The sequence below is a fragment of the Harmonia axyridis genome, chromosome 1 (assembly GCF_914767665.1).
Source record: "Harmonia axyridis chromosome 1, icHarAxyr1.1, whole genome shotgun sequence".
NCBI classification, from domain to species: domain Eukaryota; kingdom Metazoa; phylum Arthropoda; class Insecta; order Coleoptera; family Coccinellidae; genus Harmonia; species Harmonia axyridis.
In genome coordinates this window covers 49712039-49736677 of record NC_059501.1, presented here as the reverse complement: position 1 = coordinate 49736677, position 24639 = coordinate 49712039, and the positions used below count along the sequence as shown (strand labels likewise).

At 35.9% G+C, this 24639-nt stretch overlaps 1 protein-coding gene across 8 annotated transcripts in view; it reads right to left on the bottom strand.

Moving 5' to 3' along the window:
• The window catches only part of LOC123673441 (inactive dipeptidyl peptidase 10), a 536532-nt gene that overhangs the window by 197470 nt on the left and 314423 nt on the right, over nt 1-24639 (bottom strand). For all 8 annotated transcript variants that reach the window (XM_045607927.1, XM_045607937.1, XM_045607946.1 and 5 more), the window contains 2 exons: nt 15652-15872; nt 11494-11970 (listed from right to left, as the gene is read on the bottom strand). In XM_045607927.1, the coding sequence (XP_045463883.1) occupies nt 11494-11970; nt 15652-15872 (698 nt within the window). The remainder of the gene's footprint in view (nt 1-11493; nt 11971-15651; nt 15873-24639) is intronic.

Here is a 24639-nt window from a genome sequence, read left to right as displayed (position 1 = left end):
AAGTGGCTATACACGTGGTAAGTTTGTGAATTCAACAATTTCGTTGAACTATAAGGCACTGATGAGAAAAAATTGTATTATTAAATACAAAAATTCCGAAACGTACGTCTGTCTCTATGTTAAGTTAGTTGTTCAATTTATTAACCGTTTACTCAATTTGTACAGTTTTAGTCATTTCGAATTTTCTTTTGGTTGATTATTAAATTTGTCATTTTTAGAATTGGAATATATTCCAAGACAAAAATAAACCAAATTTATCATACGGATATATTATTGTGAAGGATTAGACACACAGTTGTCAAATTATTTGATTTATATTTGATAGTACACTTCTTTATGCCCCTTCCACTGATCCTAATGACCCTTCACCTTTAACTTTCCTCATTGGAGACAGATTGACTTCTGTCCCAGATCATAACTGGTCATCAATCAACATATTGAGAAGATGATGCAACATTTTTGGTCTAGGTGGTCTGAAGGATATATCACAAACTTACAAGTTCGTACCAAATGGAAATAAAATCACCCTCAGCTATTGAAAAATGACATACTGGTACTGATTAAAGAAGATGGATTACCACCGTAAAAATGGCTCATGGGCACAGTTGTTGAAATTTTGCCCCTAGCATATGGCGCTATACGCACTGCAATTGTGAAGAGTGTAAATGGAATTAACCGAAGGCCAACAAGTTTAGTCTGCTCTCTTCCCCTGCCTGAAGAAGAAACCATGGAACCCGAGTAAACCGACATTTCATGTTGAAAAGCTGGGGATTTTCAAGGTGGGCGCTATGTTTAAACTGTTCCGAACGTAAGCGAAATCTAGCGTAAAAGGACGAACCCTCACCCCCAGACTGGAATGGGAAGTCTCTTCAAAACCGACCTCAGTCTCACCTAGTAATATGGAAAAATCATTCGATATTACAAATCTTATGGTGCAGGGTTTCGGATCCCCAGTACCGGTCGGTGCAGCGAGTAGTCGCGTAGGCTCCTCCCGACCGTCATCCTGCGGCTACATAGCATCTCCAGTAGGCAACTGGGCTGAAATGCAGTTTAATGATACCGGAAGAAATCAATTTTCCCACTCGCTGATCATAAGCAAGCTAATGTAACTTCCCCAGAAATCCTAGGTGCTCCTTTCTATCTTGAAAAATATATATAGTCAGTCGAGTTAGAAGCACGTTTAATAATGTCTCGCCTTTTATACTACATAAAGCTTTATGTGGAAATCTGGGTGAAGTTCAAAACATAAGAAAGTTGAAAGATGGATCTTTATTAGTTGGGGTGAAAGATGGTAGATGAGCAGAGAAGAAAAATAAACTAGAAAAGCTACATGACTTCGAAGTGGAGGTAGAGAGCCATAGAACAATGAATACCCTGAAAAGTGTGGTGAGTTGTAAAGATCTTATGAACTGCAAGGAAGAGGAAAAACTAGAAAATTTAAAAGATCAAGAAGTCATTGCTTGAATAAAATTGATATGAAAACGGATAGAGATATACCCACACCCAGTCTCATACTAACATTCAAAACACATCAACTACCAGTTGAAATAAAAGCAAGTTGGTACTTTTTGAGAGTTCGACCTTATGTACCTAATCTTCTGCGCTGCTTTAGCTGCCAAATGTTTGGTCGCATTGCAACTTGTAAAAAGACCCCAACATGTCCCGGTTGTGGCCATCCCTTCCATGATCCGGATAAGTGAACATTAACTCCTAAATGTGTAAACTGGGATGGGGAACACCCTTCAAGATACAAAGGTTGCCCAATGTACAAGATGGAGATGGAGATCAATAAAATAAAGGTCATGGATAAAATCACTTAATTTGAAGCCAAGAAAAAGGTAAAACTATTGAATCCAAATCTAGCAAAGACATACACCGACATTTTGTGTGGAATTTGAACAGCTACAAAAATCATTTAGAGAATCTCAAGCCTCTAGAAGCGCGAATATAATAAACCATCAATTATATGCCTTCAGGAAACTAATTTCAAAGCCAATGTCAATATTCCTCATAGGGATTATGAAATAGTAAGAAAAGACCGACCCCTATCATCTGAAGCATCAGGTGGGGTTGCCATTCTCATAAAGGATAATTTACCCTACAATGAAATCACTTTGAAGAGCAATTTGGAGATATGCGCCATTCAAACCTATTTCCCTCAAATAATAAGTATTTTCAATGTTTATATCCCCACCCTCCTATTCTATGGAATATAGGGATATTGAAAACCTAATAACATAGTTGCCTCAACCATTCATCCTTTTGGGTGACTTCAATGCCCATAATTCTCTATGGCCATCTGCCCTCATAGATAATCAAATCAAATATATTTCAACAATTTTTTATAGATAATAGAGGGCGAATTTTGGAAAATGTAATTACCAATAGCAATATAGTTCTTAAGAATAACCCAGTAACAACTTTTATATGTTCAGCCACTGGTGGTTCCTCTTCGTTAGATCTCACATTTTGCAGTCCAAATAAAGCTACACTATATGACTGGGATTGCTTGGATGACACATATGGAAGCGACCATTATCCGATAACTTTGACGGCATCACAATGTACTCACAATAATGAAATTAAAAAAATTCACTTCAAGAGAGCAAACTGGGAAATATATGAATCAAACTTCATAGTTCCTGAAATTACACCAGGCGATATCAATAAGACCTTCAGAGATTTCACGAAAGCAATGAAAACGGCTACTGAGGTTTCCATTCCACTTTCCTCATTGGATCTGAAGAAACCGCCAGTTCCTTGGCGGACCGATGATTGCAGAGCCGCGATAAAAATAGAAAGACTGCTCTTAATATATTGAAACGACATCCTAATACTGAAAATTAAATTGAATTCAAACGCATGAGAGCCAAAGCCCGGAGAATAGTGAAAGAAGCAGAAGAGACATCTTGGAAAAATTTCGTCAGTAACATAAATATGAAAACAACAACTCAAGAAATATGGAAGAACATAAAGAAAATCAAAGGAGAAACATCTTCATCCATACCAGGAATATTGAAGGATGACGAATGGGTTACTGATCCACAAAATATAGCCAACTTATTTGCAGATTCACTTGAGGAAGATTCATACTTGAGTTTGGGTGACATTGACGACGATAGAGATGAGGAAATGGAGTATGTTTAAGCCCTTTTTCAATTATTTGGATGTTTACTTTTGGCAACGTCGCGTATTCTAGGAATATCAAGACTTATGTTTTGTAAGATTTATCAATGAGATGTATGCTAATCGGAAAGAAAAGTTAAAGTTTGGTAGTAGTAAGTTTTCGGTGTTAAATATAACGGTTTTCATTTCATTCACGGACATTTTAAATATATTAAGATTACAGTTCATTAAAAGGACAGTTTGCATTGTGTTCGATATTGAATAGAATTTTCGCGGGTTGTTTTTGAATTGACGGAATGCGAGGATTTGAGAGGAATTATCTCCATATTGAAATCCCTTCTCAGATCCTGACTTTCCCATCCCCTCCACAATTTTAACACACTTGGTTTTCCGCATCCACAACGGACGTTACGCACTGTAATATTCAATGGTTTTTCGCTAATCCTGAATAAGGAAAAAATCGCAGTTTCACACAAAGACTCAATTAGTTTTTAAGTTCGTTAACAGCTTCGTGAGAGGACACATCATAGTTAAGTGAAGAAGATTGTTTAGTTTAAATTTCAAGGTGGAAAGTCAGAGAATCAACGGAGACCAGGTGAGTCCCTTTCCTGTTAGAATTTTCCTTCTTATTGCTGACTGTTCCGGGTGGTATTTCCTCTCAAATCTCAGAAATTAAGCGAATTTCATTTCTTTTAAATCGTATAATTCACAAACTTGTGTGGCGGAGCAATCCAATTAATAATTACATAAATAATACAGTCCACTAGAATACCTTTTAAATGTAATTTCGATTGATCCGTAACATAATTGATCCATTCGGGCCGGATTTATATTCAGGGGTCTTCAGAAAAGGGTTTAATTGTTTTTTTTTGTTTTTGTTTTTTTCTTTTCTCACGGGCGGTATGAGATAAGTCCGTCAGATTTTATCAATCGGTGGGCGCGCAGGTTCGATATAGCAATCGACGTATTGTATCGATTCACTTGCCTACTTGTAGCGGGGACTGTTTATAAACAAACATAAAGAGGTTAGAATTTCTTTTAGTTGTTTTCAATAATTTCAACAATGGGAAAGGAAACAGGAGAAAAATCAGATTCTAAGGCACCGGCACCAAGCGCGGAGAATATTCTGGTTTTCACGCAGGCAAAAGGGCGTTTGGATAGAATGTGGGTAAGATTACAACAAACGTACGATTTAATTGGGGAACTTCCTTCTTCTCTGAATTCGTTTATGATTCGTTCCGAAAAGATCGAACAAACAGCTGAGGACTATGAAAGTTGTCTTTCCGAGTTAGACGCGATCGGTATACGTCATCGAGATTTAAGGAAGGATACGAGCGGATTATCAAAGGCATTCGATGACTTATATTACAAAATATTAGAGGTTAGAGCTGCTCACCAAATTCAATATTCGACTTCTCAGGGTTCGGATGAAAAACCGGCGTCCAAATCCTTACCAAACTATATGCCGCAAATTCAGTTACCACGATTCAATGGTGAACTCGAAAGTTTTCCGGGTTTTATTGCACTTAATGATAAAGTGATCCATACCAACAAGGATTTGTCTGACATAGAAAAATTTGCATTTCTGCTTTCGTATTTAGATGGAAGAGCCTTAACTCTTGCACAAAGGGTAGTTTTTGATCCGAATAACTACGAAACTGTATATGATCCCCTTAAAAACGAGTTTTCAAATGTTAGAGTTGTGGCATCTCACTACTTGAATCAGGTATTTTCATTGCAACCAATCAAATCGGGCAATCAGAATTCCTTGAAAGAGTTTTGTTGACGCTTTGCAAGCTAATGTCAATTGTTTGAGTAAACTCGAAATTCCAGATTTGGGACAGTTTATGCTATTATTTTGGAGTTTGAAACTTCTTGATTCCCATACACGTCGGGACTTTGAAACAAGATTTCTGAATACGGATTTTCCAAAATTTACTGATCTGATTAAGTTTCTTAGAGATCGTTGCGCGGTTAATGACTTGAGTTCAGATACACTCAAAGCCAAAATTCAAGCTAACTCTCCGGTAACAATGAAAAATAAGAGGGTTCTAGTTACGACACGGGAAGAATCCACTCCTACACCGAATGAACAAAATGATTCATTGTGTCCGTGTTGTGAGGGTCGACATAAATTTGCGCAGTGTCCTGAATTTTTGCAATCTTCGCTTGATACACGAAAAAGGCTCATACAACTACATAGAAGATGTTATACATGTTTGGGTCGGCATTCAATTTCGAATTGTAATTCTAAAAATTGTTGTCGCAAATGCGGAAGTAGAAAACATAATACGTTGATATGTTTTCAGAAATCGAAGATCGAGGGTGTTTCATTTTCCGGAGTTAGTTCACGAGGAAAGGTCCAAGTTGACCCGGTTCAAAAAATTGATGCACCTCCCACTTCGAAAGGTTTAAAAATTGTAAATACTTGTTCTTATTCGACTATGGATACAACTTGTCTTCTTGGAACGGCTCGCGCTAGGGTTCGAGATATAAACGGAATATGGCAAACCTGTAGGTTGGTCTTAGATCCTGGTAGTCAGATGAATTTCATTACCTCAAATTTTGCATTGAAGATTGGAATTGCGAGAAAAAAGTGTAAACTTCAGATTTCCGGGGCTGGTAATAACCCGCTCTTTTCGGTACGCGGTTTGATTTCTTGTTCACTTACTTCGATGTTCAATGCTGATACATTAGTCTGTTTTGAAGCGGCTATTGTGGATAAGATAACTTCGGATCTTCCGACAGGGAATCTCCTACCTACAATGAGAGATCGCTTTTCTAATCTACGACTCGCCGATCCTGAATTTTGTTACTCTGCTCCGGTTGATATCTTATTAGGGGTTCAATCATATCTCGATATTTTGACGGACGAACCGCAGCATATAATCGGTAAACCAAGTGCGATATCCACGAGATTAGGCTGGGTTATAATGGGAGGTGTGTCGTCAGCGATTTCCCAAATTGTTCAGTCATTGTTTGTGATATCCGAGGAAGAGTCACTCAATGACACTTTGAAAATGTTCTGGGAATCGGAAGATATATCAAATCCAGGCGCGAATCTCTCCCCAGAGGATACCTTTTGTGAGGAATATTTCTCTTCTACGGTATCACGAGACTTGACGGGACGGTACATAACTAGACTCCCCTTCAAAAATAATTGTCGTCCTAAGTTGGGCACAAATCGACAGCGATCATTGGCGCGGTTTCATAAGCTGGAGTGTAGGTTCAAACGCGATCCGGAGTATTACAGATTATATAAAGAAAATTTGAGGGAATATGTAGAACAGGGACATATGGTCCCAGCTCCTCAAGGTTCCGACTATGTGATGACACATCATGGTGTTCTGAAATCAACGGCGGGTAAATCTAAATTGAGGGTGGTGTTTTCTCCAGTAGAGAAGACCTCATTGGGTGTGAGTCTAAATGAAAAATTGTGTACAGGCCCGAAATTGCAAAACGACATTGGGCAAATAGTTACCCAATTTCGCCTTTTTCCAATCGCTGTGACTTGTGATATCAAGCAAATGTATCGAGCCATTTGGCTGCATCCGGAAGATTGCGAGTTCCAGAACATTTTTTGGCGGTTTTCTTTCGATGATCCTCTCACCGAGTGGGAATTGCGCACGGTAACATTTGGCATTTCAAGTAGTCCGTTTTTGGCACAGCGAACCCTCAAACAACTCATATTGGATGAGGGTGCGAGATTTCCGCGAGCGGCTCAAATACTGGAATCCTACCGGTTTATGGATGATATTCTCTTTGGTGCCTTCAGCACAACCGCGGCTAGCGAATTGTGTCAGGAGTTGGTCGCGCTGCTTCGGCTTGGCGGGTTTGAATTGGGAAAGTGGGCAAGTTCTTGTACTTCAATTCGCGAAGATTGTTCGATCGAATCCAAGGATCTTTCTATTGCCGGCACTTCTTCAATTAAAGTTTTAGGTTTGATATGGGATCCAATAAGAGATGAGTTTCGCTTCAAGGTGGATGATACTCAGACGACTCTGACAAAACGCGGTATTTTATCACGAGTCGCATGAATTTATGATTATAATGGGTATTTATCTCCGGTTACTTTTGCTATGAAAGTGATTCTTCAAAGGCTTTGGCTGCTGAAGACGGAATGGGATGAGCCCTTACCTCCTGAAATTATTGAACTATGGAATCCTCTCGAAAAGGAATTCAAGATGTTGGAGGGCATTACTATTCCTTGGTGTATGGTGCCTAGTACTCCGTTGAGGGCACAAGTCATTGGGTTTTGCGATGCTAGTATTCTGGGAAAGGCAGCGGTTGTATACTTGCGTGTTGAAAATGAGCAGGGAATATTTTGCAATTTACTTCGTTCAAAAACTAAGGTTGCTCCACTTAAAAGCTGGACTATAAACCGTCTCGAGTTGGGATCCGCTGTCCTACTGAGTAAACTTCTTCGTTCGCTACTGCCACTCCCCCCACCTCTGTCCGAATTAGAAATAATTTGTTTTTCGGATTCCACAACCACTCTGGCTTGGATTCGAACTCCTTCTTATGAGTTGAAGACATTCGTATCAAATCGAGTCATTCAGATTTCCGAAGCATGTCCGAGTGCGATCTGGAGGCATATACCCGGAGAGCACAATGCAGCGGACTCAGCGAGCAGGGGACTAAAACCATCTCAGCTTCTCTTTAACCGGACATGGTGGACCGGTCCATCCTTTCTTGAAACTCCGATTAATACGTGGCCTGAAGGGACCACTATTGTAGATCAGGATCTACCGGAAACGAAGGTCATACCTCCAGTTTCATACGTGGCTGCGGTCGAAAGAGATTATTTACTGACCTTTTTCGAACGGTTTTCTTCATTATTACGGGCACAAAGAGTGTTTTCGTATGTATACCGATTTTTTAATAGGTTGAAAACCAGGATTTATAAGTCTTCTGTCCCTTCGGAAATGACAGGGAGTATTTCGGCATCAGAATATCGGAATACCTTAAAGCTTTTCATTCGTCTCACCCAAGATCATTACTTGGGTTCTGAAATCATTTCTTTGAAAACGGGAAAATTATGTTCGCCGAAATTACGTGCACTATCCCCGTTTTTGGATTCTTCCGGGTTTTTGCTGGTGGGGGGCAGGTTGAAAAGAGCCTGTCTTCCTTATCACACGAAACATCCTTATTTTATTCCTCGAGATTCTCACTTAGCACGTTTATTGTGTGATTACTATCACATTTTTTCTGGTCATGGTGGTCCAAAGTTGGTCCAGTCTCTCTTACAGAGAGAATATTATATTCCTTCGGCAAGGAGTCTCATTCGAAATAGAATCTTCCGCTGTTTGCCGTGTTACCGGTTCCAGGCGGTTCCCTTACAGCCTCCGATGGCTGATCTTCCCTCATCGCGTGTTACAACCTTAAGGTGTTTTATGCAATGCGGTGTAGATGTCGGCGGTCCTTTCCTTACGAAATATACCACCAGAAGAAATGCTAAAACGGAGAAAACATACATAGTTTTGTTCGTATGCTTCGCCACGCACGCAGTTCATATTGAGGTAGTTGTGAGTCTATCCACAGCCACTTTTTTAGCTTCTCTCGACCGATTTATCGCTCCCAGTAGATGACTAAATGCTTTTTCTTTCTGAATAATTCCAGAATTCAGAGGAAGGATTGTATTCCACAATAATTTTTTTTCCTTTTTCGATGAATTCGTGTGCCGGGGTCTTGGTTTTACTTTTTTTCATTTTTCAATGTAAAAAGATACTTTTTTTATTTTTTGTTCACAAAATAACTATTTTGGGTGGGGGGTATGTTCGATATTGAATCGAATTTTCGCGGGTTGTTTTTGAATTGACGGAGTACGAGGATTTGAGAGGAATTATCTCCATATTGAAATCCCTTCTCAGATCCTGACTTTCCCATCCCCTCCACAATTTTAGCACACTTGGTTTTCCGCATCCACAACGGACGTTACGCACTGCAATATTCAATGGTTTTTCGCTAATCCTGAATAAGGAAAAAATCGCAGTTTCACACAAAGACTCAATTAGTTTTTAAGTTCGTTAACAGCTTCGTGAGAGGACACATCATAGTTAAGTGAAGAATATTGTTTAGTTTAAATTTCAAGGTGGAAAGTCAGAGAATCAACGGAGACCAGGTGAGTCCCTTTCCTGTTAGAATTTTCCTTCTTATTGCTGACTGTTCCGGGTGGTATTTCCTCTCAAATCTCAGAAATTAAGCGAATTTCATTTCTTTTAAATCGGATAATTCACAAACTTGTGTGGCGGAGCAATCCAATTAATAATTACATAAATAATACAGTCCACTAGAATACCTTTCAAATGTAATTTGGATTGATCCGTAACACATTGTATAAATCCCATTTTGTTTCATTTCAATCGTTTACCCTGTTCCCTTACATCCTTATACAGTGCGGTGCTGTGTGGAAGCAGAGACCAGTTTGTATTGGTAAGACTATTATAACATCATTTTAATTGGTTCAAATACGGAAAATGCAACAGAGTAAAACTCTCCAATCACGCATAGGGAGCTAGAATATGCTTTGTCTAGGAGCAGAAAGGCGACACCTGGACCAGACGTTATACTTATTCCAATGATAAAACATCTTCCTCATCAACCGCGCTGTCGCCTCCTTGAAATATACAATATCATCTGGAAAACTGGCACATTTCCTAATGACTGACGGCATAGCATATTAGCAGGGCCGGCGCGAGCAATTTTGGCGCCTGAAGCAAAGAATTTTTTGGCGCCCCTGCTGAAAAAGTATCAATAACATGACCTCCATTTCAGGAGTTTTTATTTTTGAGTTTCTCAGAAATCACATTAATTGTACTTTTCTGAATTTAATTCTAACGAAATCATCTATAGGTAATATCTTCAAAATCAATTTTATTACTGATAACGTGTTCAATAGAGATTATTGTCAGCCCAGAAAGTCTCCGCTGGTACATCGCAGAGCGCAACTCTGAAGATTTTGTATAATGCCTTTACTTCGTATATGAATTCAAATGAGCTATGTTCTTCCAATTCAGCGTTTATTGAAAAAATTAACGCAAATGTCCAATAAATAATTGAAAAAATTAATCTGATTTTGAGGATGAGTTATCGGTGAATCCCTTCCTTCATATTGAAATAGTCTTGTCCTTTTACGAATGCGTACTTCTCGTTCAGATTCGACTTCAGGTTTTGTTTCCATATTTTCTGCCATTTCTTTATCAGAGCAAAGCATTTGCTCGAAACTATTAGTTCTCAAATTTGTCAAATATTCTCAGCTCACTAACACATACATCAATTATCATACCAGGACTTTGCAACTATTCAGAAGTTATTGATGTGAGCTAAAACCTCATACCATAAAATTTTCAAAGATAAATTTTTGCTCTTACTTCTAGTATCGCCTTCGTTCTCATCATTTGCTGCGATTACACAAAAAACATAATAATTTCTCTGAATTGACAGTTAATACCTTTTAACTGCGTCATAGAGTTAATTCTACTTTCCCATCTGGTGCTACTAAGACCTTTAAGAGTTAACGGATAATTGTATTTTTTCAAAACCCCACCGTTTAGTTGAACTTGAGAAAAATACAAAAAGTTCTTGAACAATAGAGGAAACATTTGATACTTCACCAGATTTAAGAGCTGCATCGTTAATTTCTTAATTCAGCGGATGACTAGAACAAGGAACAAAGAGAGTTTCCAGGTTTTCATTAAGAATAATAATAATACTTCACGTGCCTGCTTTCGCAGAAAAGTCAAATCGAATAAAACAAAATGTATGTCTTTGTGTCTATTCACCTTATGTTTTTATGCTTTGGGTATTTCGATTTATTCCTGGATTTCTTCGACGCCGATGTACAAAGCGTAAGAAATATATGTGATTTTCACATTCACAAGACGATCGATGAAAGATTACCTATCACACCACAAGATACAAAGGATGGTAGGGCATGCAAAGCTTCGAAAACTAATTGGGATCGTAGGAATTTTCCATATGTTGAATGTGTAAACAACTTCTACAGGCGGCTTAGTAAAGACGGTTTGGAGATTTTTACTGCAGGGAATATTATTAAGCGCAGCGGAGCGGACCAACATCATGTTATTTTCAAGAATCGAGACTATATTTTTTTTTAAAATATGAAAAGGCGGCTACAAACTGGGCTGATTTGCCGCTCTCGAATAGAGGCATCTGAAACAGTCGCTTCACTGTTTCACCCCTTTTTAAGGTGAGCAATTTCATTTTGGCGAATTATTCAATGAAAGATAAAAATCGATTAACTTGTAGGTACTTCCTTTGGTTGAAAAATTCAGGATATCAACAATTTATATATTGAAAGAAATAAGCTGACCTTAATCAATCAACATACATTGCAAACATACTTACACGAAAAGCAACAAAGGAAATGCGACATCTTCATATTCCCTCAATACTGGTGGCAGATACATTTTCACTTGCGCCTTGTATCCAAACTCAATCTCAACTTGTATTTGCTTTATTTGAGGCTGGGCAAATTTTTTAATTTTCTTTCTCAATTTACTACCGGCATCCAACACAGCCATCCTTACATTCTGAGTGGTTTCAACGAGGAAAACTACGGGAATATCTGGTCCCAAACATTCTTGTATATAAAACTTGAAAGATTTACTGAATATCACATTATTGAATTCGCATTTGTAACCTGATAGTAGACTATAATTAAGAGTTGTTTCGTTCATGTACTCTGCAAAGTAAGAGTTTGTCACGTTGGGGTCAATTTTAGCTTGACAGGTGAGACAAGTCCAAGATTGACTTGAGTTCATATCTCCAAATTTGAAAAGATGACGCACATCTGGTTGGTTTTCGTTGGTTGCTATGGCATATCTGAAAAATATAACAATCATGATTAATTTTAAAATTATGTGATTTTCATTAAGAAACATACTTAATCCTACAAGTTGAATGGATATTTTTCAATTTTTTTGGAGCATATTAAATTTTGCAATCTAAAAGTTCAATATTCCGGATGAAACAGAATTAAAAAATATGTTTTAGAAAGTTTCTTGTTCACATACATACATGTTACATATTGACGATCAAGTAACATAGCGATCAACGATCGAAATATACCCATATTGATGGTTTAGTGGAGTGACTTGAGGGGGCGCTTCATAGATGCGTCATCCGTCATATTACAAGGTACCTACATGACATATGTAGATTGTCATTGATGGCATGCCACCTGAATCTATTCAATGATTATGGTCAGAGACGCTGAAGCCGCATGCTAAGAATAAACGATGTAAAGCAATAAGTAGTTTTATTGAAAGTAGCATTGTGTTTAAGCCGCGCAGTGAGGAGTAAGAGAATCTCTGAATAATTGAAAATTGATTCATGGGTACACAATGGAAAAATCAAGGAACATATTGTGCACAATGTTTCAAGCCACCAAGATGCCTCGCGTTAGAGATAGACTACTCAACATTATCAAAAACTCATGAGTAGTTTTGGAAATGGTATATATCAAAGCCTCCAGATTAGAAGGGAAAAAATGATGACGCCAAGGCTGAATTCTTGAGGGATTTGATCAAAACATAAGGAGCTTATAAAGAAATTGATCAGAAAACACGGCCTCAAACTGATTCCGCTGATTGTCATCAGCAGAGAAGGAAATTGTTGACGGCTTCAATATTTGGAAGAATATGTAAAATACGTGCTATGACAAGTTGTTGCTCAACAGTTGAAAGAATTTTGTGTGAAAAGAATTTTGGGAAAAATATAATAATGATCCAATGATGTGTATTAAAGAATGAATTGGGATTGAAGACCACAAACAGTGGCATTTTCATTAATAAAAAAATGGCCTTTTCTAGTTGCTTTCCAGATGAAGTTGCTGAAAAAAATAATCATTTAATTGAAATCAATTGCCCTTTTTCAGCAAGAAATAATATCATAAAGGACGCTATTGAAAAAAAAACAAAACATTTGGAAAAAAATGATGATCAGGAATATCGATTAAAACAAACTCATAATTATTATTAATCATTATTATTATTATTAATTATTTTCAGGGACAATCAAATATAGCTACTTTGTCGTGTAAACTTTGAAGGACTTGTTATTTATCTATGAAAAGTTTTTCGAAGAAAAAATGTTACCAAAACTTGAGAAATTCTATTATGACTGTGTTTTACCTGAAATAATTGAACCAAGACATACGAGAGGCCTAAAAATAAGGGATCCTCAATACAAACTAGATCTTCAAGATGAGCAAAAATTGAAGAGAAAAAAAGGCAATTTGAAATATATAATTATCAAGCAAGATACATTATTTATTTGAATTATTACAAAGTGCTTTTCTCCTATTTCTTAAAACTGTGGATATTTATGAAATAAGTTCATCAACATTCTCAATGAATCTTCACAATTTTATTTCGGATAGAATATTTCAGAATTCGTTCCATTTAATTCATAAGGGTTTTCAACAATTCAAAAAATGAAGATAATGGCATATCATAGCGTATTTGGATTCCCAATTCGATATCAAGTAATTATGGAAAGTAGAGAGTCATTTCGTCATTAGTAATAATAAAACCATTATTATTGCATAAAGAACAAGGCTTCAATTACCATAGTTAACACAGTTGGGCTTTAGGTGAACAGCTTTTGGTAGATAATTCCCTCAATTCCCTGCCAATCCCACTAAACACACAGCAAAACCTTCCTGTCCGTTTCCGAAGGCTCACCGCGTTTCGACCACGACTTGACGTTGTCATAAATGATCAACTTTTCATCAGGTACCAAGCGTTTCAAAAATAGGGCTATTTTGTTGCGATTCTCCAGTGATTTGCAGTGGAAATTAAGCTCTTGAGCAATCGAAACAGGACTCGACAATATCCATGCTTTCATCGATATTTCCGATAATTTCGAAAAAAGAAAATACCATATATTTTATAGTTTTTCTCAGATAAAGACAAAAATACCATTCAGGCTGCTGAAAATGTAAATAGTGTTTTTGCTCTTATACTGTAATAGCCAATCACGTGCAGTTTTGGTTTCGTCGATTCCGTTCCGGTAATTTCGATGTCAAACATGCACCACGCACTGAAAGGCCACTGGCCAGGCCTTTCAGAGTATAATATAGGGTATTTTCTTTTTGCTAGTGTCCATCATTGTTGCGCGCTCAAACCTAACTGAATCAACTCATCACAAAACTGTCAGAATGTTTTTGTAGTGCGAAATCTTTTTAACGCCATATAGTGCAACCCGATCGGACTTGTACAACGCAAGATACAGATAACTAAAGCAATTTATTGGACAAATAATGAATTCTTTTTTACTACACATATTAAATTAAGACATATGATCAAATATTAAAGATTTAATAACAAATTCTAGTCTCGTAATTTTTTGACTATCGTATCTTTCAACATTAAGACTGCTGCAAATGGTTCTATGTATATGCATTAATGCCATTACATTTAACCTGTCTTCAACAATTCTGGTTCATATCCAATCTTTCACCCTTGTGAGTGTTGACGCATATTTTTCCAATTTTTAGGATACATTTTTGAATTAATAAGGTCCGCGAGGAGGGGCCATGACCCCCATGCCACCCCCCCTGTATCCGCCCCTGTCGCAATGCGTTACAAATTCATTCAATTTGTGCTGAGGCCCTAATACCAAAGACTAATAAGACAAATCACTCTGCCGTTTTAAGGCACGTCGTTTCGTTGACCTTGAGTTCAAGTTTGAACTAATGAAGTAAAAAATGACAAAGATAACCTAACTCCCGTCTTTGTCTACAAGATTCAAGGACAAATTAAATTTGTCAGATTGAATCATTCATGATTTTTTATCAAGTTCAAATAATCAAGTTCTATTTGATTAAATTACCAAATAACAAATATCAAAAATATTTTAATACCTATATCTGTACCCACTTTGAAGTTGGATACCAACCTTGTAATAAATTCTTATCGAAGAAAGTCGTTACTACTTCAAATCTGTTTGAGAAATCAAGAGGAATAGATTTTCAAACCCAAACAGAAAATTTAAGAAAAAATCTGAAAACCGAACGGAAATGATTGCACAAATGAAGAATTCCCGCGAAACACCGAGAAAATGAGTTTAGGCATTTGATTAAGGTAAGTTGGAGAATATATCAATCAAAACTTTTATTTTTTCAAAAGATAATGAAATTAGAATAATGAATTTGAAGAACCCACAATGTCTTGTACGTTGTCTATATGATAGATCATAATAACACTGAAAATAAAATATTTGAACGATTTTGTCGATTATAATTAGTGAAAAAACTGTCCAGTACCTTTCACGTTCAAGTTAGCGAGAAGTATTGATTGATTGAATATATGCGTATTCTTCATTGTGCATTCCATGTCGCCAACGCCTGACATAAAGGTGGCTGGTTATTTAGTTTGATGCGAACTAACACAGGTTACTAGAATTTTCTTCGATTAGCTTCAATATCGAGAAATTCAACCCACAAATAGAAACTTAAAATATCAACATCAATAGAAATGATGTTAGTACTTGTATACTTACAGAATGTGTTTGTCTTCTTCCCATCCTAAAATTTTAGTTATTTCAAAAGCGCCATGAGTCAGTGGTACAACGTTGTTATTGAATACTTGACATGCGTGCATATAATGTCCATTGGCACCATCCTTCACAGGAAGTCTTACTAAAGCTTGTGTTCCGTTATAGCAAAAAACCGGATGAAAGATGGGCTCCGTCCAACCGATGTGTTCTTTCTCTACATGAAACTGCAATTAAAATTGATAAATATGTTTGATTTTCGGAGAAAAATTTATATTATGAAGGTTTAATGGGTTTACTTGACGAAGGATATGTCAATATATATCAAATTGACAACTTTGTGTTTATCCCTTCACAATAATATATCTTAATGATATATTCGGTTTATTTTTGTCTTGGAATATATATGAATTCCAAAAATGACAAAATTAATAATCAACCAAAAGAAAATTCAAGATAACTAAAACTGCACGAATTGAATAAACGGCACTGATGAGGAAAAATCGTATTAATAAATACAAAAATTCTTAAACGTACGTCTGTCATTATGTAAATTTAGTGATTCAATTCATTAACCGTCTACTCAATTTGTACACTTTTAGTTATTTCGAAATTTCTTTTGGATGATATTAATTTTGTCATTTTTCAAATTGGAATATATGAAGCTAATTTATAATCCCATTGAAAATTTTTTTGCTTTCAAATTGTCGGATAAACCGTGGCTTCTGCTAGCTCAACGTTAACCTACCAAATCCTGAAAGCCTAATTATGTGATCAAACAGTGCTTGGAGATTTCTTAATAAAGAACTGTATTTGTTCATATTTTGTATTTATTTGAACCTAGTAATTTAATTTGGGTTCTCATTAAAATGGCTGATAATTCTGGTTTTTTTTAAACAAATAATTTTATTAAATTTAAGTGCTCTTCACAAGGTTTCTTCTCATTTCATCATTTTTTTTTAATGTGACATTACACAATGCTGAAAATCAAGTAGCTTGGTGGAATTCAACTACCGAGTCGAGTAGCTTGAATACCAGAATAATTCCAAGTCTCCATATAATATAGCTTCAAATAACCATTCACCACTTCGGAATTAGGAATCCTAAAAAGCTGAAATTTCGGGTATGGGTTACTAATATCCTATGTATCATTTACGCGTAATAAAATACGTTCCTAATCATGATTGTTCAAAATCACAGGCTTCAACGAGATATACTTAAATGATAAAAAGTCTTTTTTTCAATTGAAATGGCCTTCATATCATAAGATGTTTTGAAAGTAAATGAAATTTCCTTTCAGACGGTATAACATGAAATTTCAAAAACGGCTAGACATTAGGGTAACGATATTCATTCATCAGTTCGATATCGCGGATAATGAAATTGATGAAAATGTGAATCGATTGAATAAGACAAACGGTAGTGATCCTGATGCAATGAAAAAAAACGAATCCTGGGAATTCCTGGTTAAATGAATTCCTGTTGTTTGAAATATCATTATTACAACAGAAAAAGACTGTGAACAATCTCTTCTTGAGTTGTATGAACAGTAATAACCATAAGTAGGTATAGCAAAGATTAGGCACTTTCAATTTGTAAGGAATATTTCCTGTGAATTTAGAATGATACTCGCTCTGCTCGCCGAAGGAGCTCCGCCCCTTGGACTCCGTCACTATGCCGGTAGATCCTTCACTGGGTATCCCTCTAGAAAATAAAAGTTTTTTTCGGAAACCTTGTATCGTTAGCTGATTTTAGACGATTCACTCGGTATACTACGCTGATTTTAGGGTGGAATTCTATATGATTGTTTTCCTAGAACATACCGTTTCGCCCTTGCTCACATGAAAATATTTGATGCAAATAACTTTCCATTACGAAAAATCAAGGGTAGTCCTAGCCCTTAAATTTTGAGGGGGTACGCCGTTATGGGCTTCGAGTTTTTCTATGGGACCAAATCCCAGATAACACCGATATCAAGTCTAACCTCTCAAAAATATTTATATATAGATAATTATATGAAGATTCATATAAGGCGTACAACTTTACTTCCGCCATTTTGCAATAGATAGCTGTAACGGTAAGTGGTAGTCGAAATAAATATGTAAAAATAAGACTGTTATTTTTAGGGAAAACAACTTTATAACTTCTATGTTCTATGATCTATGTTCTATGATCTATGTTCTATGATCTACGTTCTATGTCTGAGATTCTAACCTAAGACTAGTTCATGTGGTATTTGTGAGTTATTTTAGAATACCGAAGAAGTGGCATTGTTTTTGATTTCTTACAGGTCAGTAAGCTATTTCTTTTTATTTGTTTTTATTTATTTTTATTTTATTTTTTGTATTACTTTGTATAATATTATTTTTTTTTGTATGTTATTATGTTATATTTTAAACTGAACAAAATAAATCTTACAGATTCAAGACATCAAATCGTCTATTTCTTTGATTATAAAAATAAGAATTGATTACATTCTTATAAATCAAAAACGTAAGCTATAATGACGACAACCATGAAAATTTGCATCGCTTTGGAAGCATCAAATACTGATAAGAAGAAAAATACATACAAATTCAAATGGATCCAAACTACGGGAACAGAAAAAACATATTATGAAATACCAGAGGACAAACAGGATATATCTGACCATCATGAACTTTTGGCTCTACCGAAGGTGAAGAATATCTTGAAATCGATTAAAGCAAGAGGTTCATTTCGTAAGAGCGTCATTTCATCAACCCCGGAGTTGAAAGAAATATATTTTGATGCCGAAGAAGATGTGATGTTTAAGGATGAATATTTACAACTGATTTATTCACCCGCATACGTGAGAACAGTATTTGGACAAGAATCATCAGAACCACAGGATACGGTAGAACTTCCAAGAAAAAGCAAGGAGAATAAAAAGGATTTCAAGAAGATAAAGGAGGATTTTGTGCTGAATAATTTTGATGGTAAGAGTGTTTTAGTTAATTTATGGTTAGAAAAATTCGAGACGGAATGCACGCGTTGTGAAGTAGAAGAAGATTGAGACAGAATTTTGATTTTACGGTTGTTTATGGATGGAATAGCGAAAGAATGGTTTGATTCTAAATTAATTAGATTAGGTTTAGACAAAAGTTTTCAAATATGGAAAGAAAATTTCTTAGAGAGTTTTTGTGAAACGAGTTGGCATAAATATAGAGAGGCGTATTCATTTAGGTATATAGGAGGAAGTTTAGTGGACTATGCTTTTAGGAAAGAAAATTTGTTGTTAAATCTCCGAAATAATTTTCCAACTGACATATTAATTGATTTAATTGTCACGAGTTTGCCAGATATCTTACAAGATAGAATTAATCGATAAAAAGTAACAACTTTCGAGAAATTATTGGGAAAATTGCGAAAGCTAGAAAGTTCAAAAAAAATATGATAACGGTCGAAATAAAGATAATCATAGAATGACTAAATCTGCCGAACAAATTCCATCCTATTCACAAACAAATAGAAAACCAATTAAGAAGGAACCATGCTCAATTTGTGAGAAGAAGGGCTTCTCAGGTAGATTTCACCTAGAAACAGTCTGTCGGCTAAGGAATAAATCCAATAATGTCGAACGAAAGAACATACCTGGAAACATAAGAACGTTAAACAATGTTGGGATACAGGATGAATTAAATGAGGCCATTTCAAACCAAAAAAACTAAGACTGTTGCCATTGATAAAATTGAAGGTGTTTATAAATAATAATGAATTATGTGGAATTTATGATTCGGGTTCAAATGTTAGTCTTCTGAATTCCAAAGTAGCAGAAAAGTTATGTCTACATATCAAGAGAATAGAAACACATTCAAAACAGTCAGTGGCAGGGCAAATTTTTCAGGAAAAATAATTACAAAAATGAGAATCGATAATATCGAAAAAGAAGTTGTACTTTTTGTGGTTAATGAGAAAAATTTCGAGTATGATATTCTACTCGGACTAGATTCTATTTCCAATTTTCAATTAAAACAAGATTTTGATTTGAATATTTATCAAAGATTAGATATGAATGAAGAGAGAAAGATCGATTATCTCAATAATAATAATAATAATAATGATTACACCATCAATTTCAATGAAGGGATACCAACAGAACTTTTCGAAGCAAAATTAGACAATCAGAGAAATCAGAGAAGTAAAATTGAAGTTTTAATAAATAAATATGACCATATTTTTTCAAAACACAAGTTTGATATTGGTCAGGTGCAAAATAATGAGGCACATATAAAACTTTTAGAACACAAATTTATAGCAAAAAAACCGTACAGATGCTCAATGGAGGATCAAAAAGAGATAGAATTCCAAATAGGAAGATTGTTGAAAGCGAATCTGATTGAGGAGTCCTCCTCACCTTTTGCATCACCAGTCACTTTAGCATATAAGAGAGATGAAGGGTCTAAAACCAGATTGTGTGTCGATTTTCGTGAACTCAATAAATTAATTGTTCCCGAACCACAGCCTTTCCCATTAATTGATGAAATATTAGCCAAGACCCGAAATGCAAAATTCTTTACAACATTAGATGTAAATTCTGCCTTTTGGTCGATTCCTATTCGCATCAAAGATAGATATAAGACTGCTTTTGTGACACAGAATGGTCACTGGCAATGGAAATGTTTACCTTTCGGACTTAAAACATCCCCGGCCATATTTCAACGTATATTGAATAATATTATCAGAAAATATAACCTGAATTTATTCTGCCTAAATTATATAGATGATATTCTAATATTTTCTTCAACATTTGACGAACATATAGAACATTTGGACAATCTCTTGAATGCAATATGTAATGAAGGATTCAGACTTAAATTTATCAAGTGTAATTTTGCAGAAGAAGAAGTCAAATATTTAGGACATATTGTAGGAAACAATACAGTACGACCTATAAATGACAATTTAATTTCCATTAGGAATTTTTCTCCACCAGATACTCGGAAGAAGATAAGGCAATTTTTGGGTAAAGTTAATTTTTATCACAAATATATAAAAGATTCAGCTAGATTATTAGAACCGTTGCATAATTTACTGAGAAAAGATGTAAAATTCAATTGGTCATTGGATTGTCAGGAAGCTTTCAATAAGGTTAAGGACATCCTTTGTTCTGAGCCAATTCTTGCAATTTTCGACTCAAGTGCCTATACTACTATATATACTGATGCCAGTATTCAAGGAGTAGGAGCTGTTCTTAAACAAAAACAGATTAATGGTGAAATGAAACCCGTAGCGTATTTTTCTAAAAAACTGAATAAATATCAAAAGAACAAGAAAGCAATATTCCTAGTGTTAAATCGTGAAAATTTGTTGTTTGTTGGCGCCAACTGCGGCCGCGGTATTACCCGGTCGGTAAAAAACCCGGTCGGTAAACCCGGTCGGTAAACCCGGTCGGTAAACAAACATCGCCAGTGACGGCTCGTGCCCTCGAGATGTGGGTCGGCCACACTCCGGAAAATTACGAACGTATATATCAAATTTATTAAAATTCATTAGTTCCAAAAAATGAAGTGATGAAATGTCTTCAAACCTTATTTCAATTTGAGTTATAATTAAATCCAGAATTCCACAAAAAAGCCGTTTCATTGAGGAATTATCCGTGAGCTGAATTTCGGAATCTATTTTACGTTTTCGACGTCTAGCACTCGGTGGCATTACTTCTGGGAGTTTTTCTACTTCTGAATATAAGCGAATGAAATACTCATCTTCTGTGCGAAATTTTTTCAGAGTCGATAATAAAGAAGTGATTCTGACGTTGCAATAAGTTATATCTGATAACTTATGCTGGATTATAGAAAAAACGGGAACTGTGTATGTAAAATCAAATTAAAAGAGTGGAGAATGAACAAAAATTCGAAATCATTCAACATTTTCCTCAGACCGGTAGCTTCACGTATTGTAATATCATCCCATTCATCTAAATTGTCGCTGATATGATCAAAAACTTCAATTAATTCTTCTCTCTTATCGAATATTGTTTTTACAGTGCGAGATTTGAAATTCCAATGAGTTTCCGAGCTAGAGGGTAATCTTTTTTTGCAAATTTCGTCTAGAATATTAGTGCGTTTACTTGATTTAGTGAAAAACGACGAAAATCCTGAAAGATTCGAAAAAAACACGCTACACTCATTGATTTTCTTGGTCGAATCTTGTAACACTAAATTCAATTTATGTGCATAACAGTGCGTGAATAGTGCTTGAGGAGCAATTGTTTTTATTCGCGCTTGTAACCCATTAATTTCCCCCGCCATCACAGCTGCCCCGTCATATGTTTGACCTACTAATTTAGTCGCTAAATTGAAATCTTTAAAATTGTCCAACAAGGTATTGAAAATATCATTCGCGGTTCGACCTTTACTAACATCGAAAAAACCCCAAAATCGTTCGGATATTTTACCTTCTCGAACGAAGCGGAAAATTACTGACATCTGACAAAAACATTCAACATCCGTTGTTTCGTCTATTTCCCAAGAAAAGCACGCAGAATTATTTATTTCCTCGCGAATTTTCTCCCTCGAAATTACAGAACTTTTGGAATCAGGATGTTTTCGAAGTTAGGAATATATTAATTATATTTTCATGATCAGAAAATCAATACCTAACTACTATCGAACGGCATAAATAAGTTCTTTTCTGATTGAGACGTAATATCCCATAATTAACCATTCATTTGAATATATTAATTATATTTTCATGATCTGAAAATCAATAGCTACTATCGAACGGCATAAATGAGTTTTTTTCTGATTGAGACATAATGTCTCATAATTTAATAAAAATATAAATAAATACATAAATTAACCATTCATTTAATTATCAAATATTTGAAATAAACTGTGAAAAGTTGTTGCTTGACGCTCTGCAATACGATAACCGGCCAGCCGACCCTGTGTATTGGGAAGCGACCTTACATCGAGTTGTTGTGCCGTTCTATTGAGTGGTCGTATTCTGGGCGTATGTCGTAGTATCTTTTCCTTTACGTAGCGCTCTCGGTAGCGCTGGTTCCGCCATCGGCTCTTGGCCGACCTAACGTGATGAGATGCTTTCAGTGACATTCCAGGGGTTGCAATTGTATAATTGTAACATTTGTGTTACATTTCAGACCTAATGTTACGGTGTTACGTACAATTCTGGAATAACCTGTTTGGGGTGATGTTACGAAAAGTAACCATTTACGATTGTGGTTTGTTACAATTTATGAAAGGGAATAACAACGCTGGATGCTTTGGAAATCGAATATTAGGTGGGTCCGAAAGAAAATATTAGCCGTTATGAGCTATATTTTTGTGTTCTGAGTGGAAATATTCATTACCGAGGGAATTTGGATATCGAAATCGATAACTCCGATTGAGTTTGAATGAATTGAATATCTAGAATTATTTTCTGTTTCCCGATAATTTTTGGGTCGGCCCGGCCGACCCTGCCGACCCTGACGAGCCGTCACTGAACATCGCCATAATAATCAATAATAATTATTTTTCTCAAGTGTCAAACTGTGCTTATCGATTCTGAAATTTATCAAACTAAGTTATTTGATTACTTGAAATTCATCTAATCTACTCAAATTGAGTGATAACCACGAAGCCGGTGCAGAAGAGGTTAATCATCCCTTTTACCCATCCACCTGACCATCTTCTGCCACCAGATTAGGGGGTAAATTCCCAGACATCATCTCTCTTAACTCACGAGGTAAGTGCACACAAATTCTTTCAAGTTGCTTAATCTCTCAATAGTTATCGTCATCTGAAATTGGTTGCAATAATTTGCGATCAATTATTGGTGCCGAAACCCGGGAATTGTTCAAATTAATTCCATAATTTCAGTCTCATTTCAATTTCCTTTCATCTGATTATTCGTTTAAATTCACCGTTTAATTTTCTTTTCAATAAATCAAGTGGAAAATTAATTGAACGGCTTATCGCGCGTCATCTGTTTATTATCTCCTTTGGCAAGATAAGCATCGTCTGTTCACTTTTCGAACTATAAATTCCTAATCAATTTATTTCTTTATACCGGGGTCGTTCGAAAGTTAAAATGCCGTCGATGGATAAATTGAAGGCCTCTATCTCTGAGGCGGTTGTTGTACTAATCCACCGCCTCTTGTGATCATTGGAAGAGCGGCTTTCCTCTGATCAAGGTGGTGGTAGTGTTATAAAGATGTTAATTAAAATTTCTCCTTTATTAAGGGAGAAAGTGTGGGTAAGGCCTGTCGCACTAGGGACAGGACTTAGTGTTAAACTGGATTTTTCTTTGGGAACAGATCTAGAGATATCTAAAAGGCATAAGCTCTTTTATAATTTTAATAACACAAAAAAAATTAAACAAAATCAAGCTTGAACCAAAACTGATCTTCGGAGGACTTGCCTTAAACTTTTACATAAACTAACTGGAGATTTCAGAACATTGGACAGAACAACCAAACAAAAAAATTAAACTTTTGAATTTCTCACTTGCTACCTGTCAATTCCTTCGATGGATAATCCTTCACATCCAGTCCACTCTCGCGAAACGTATCTCGAACCTCACGGAAACTTTGGCGAACCGATACCGTTATGACTAATCTTTAACTCTACTGAATCTATTGTCGACCCGTGACAAAACCAAAAAAAACATATATTATTATTGAATTTTTCAAACTACGTTTCAAACCTAATCTTCCAAAACATTTATATCGACTAACTTCTACCTTCAACTCTAAACTTCCTAATTCCCGAACTGATTCTTGAGTTCCCTGAACTCCCCGAAACTAACCGTTTCCCGAAACTTACTCGTCACTAACTGCCTAATTTTTCTCTGATTTGGCCTACGGTTACTTATTTTCCCGCCCCCCGATGGGCGTACCTTCAAAAATTGGATTTTTTCCGTTGTTGCCAAGTTTTTCTCTTCCCACGGATTGCATGTTCCCATAAGGAGACCACTCAACAAACTTCGATAAACTAATTTTTAACACCCTAAAACGTACATTCTTATCGGCTG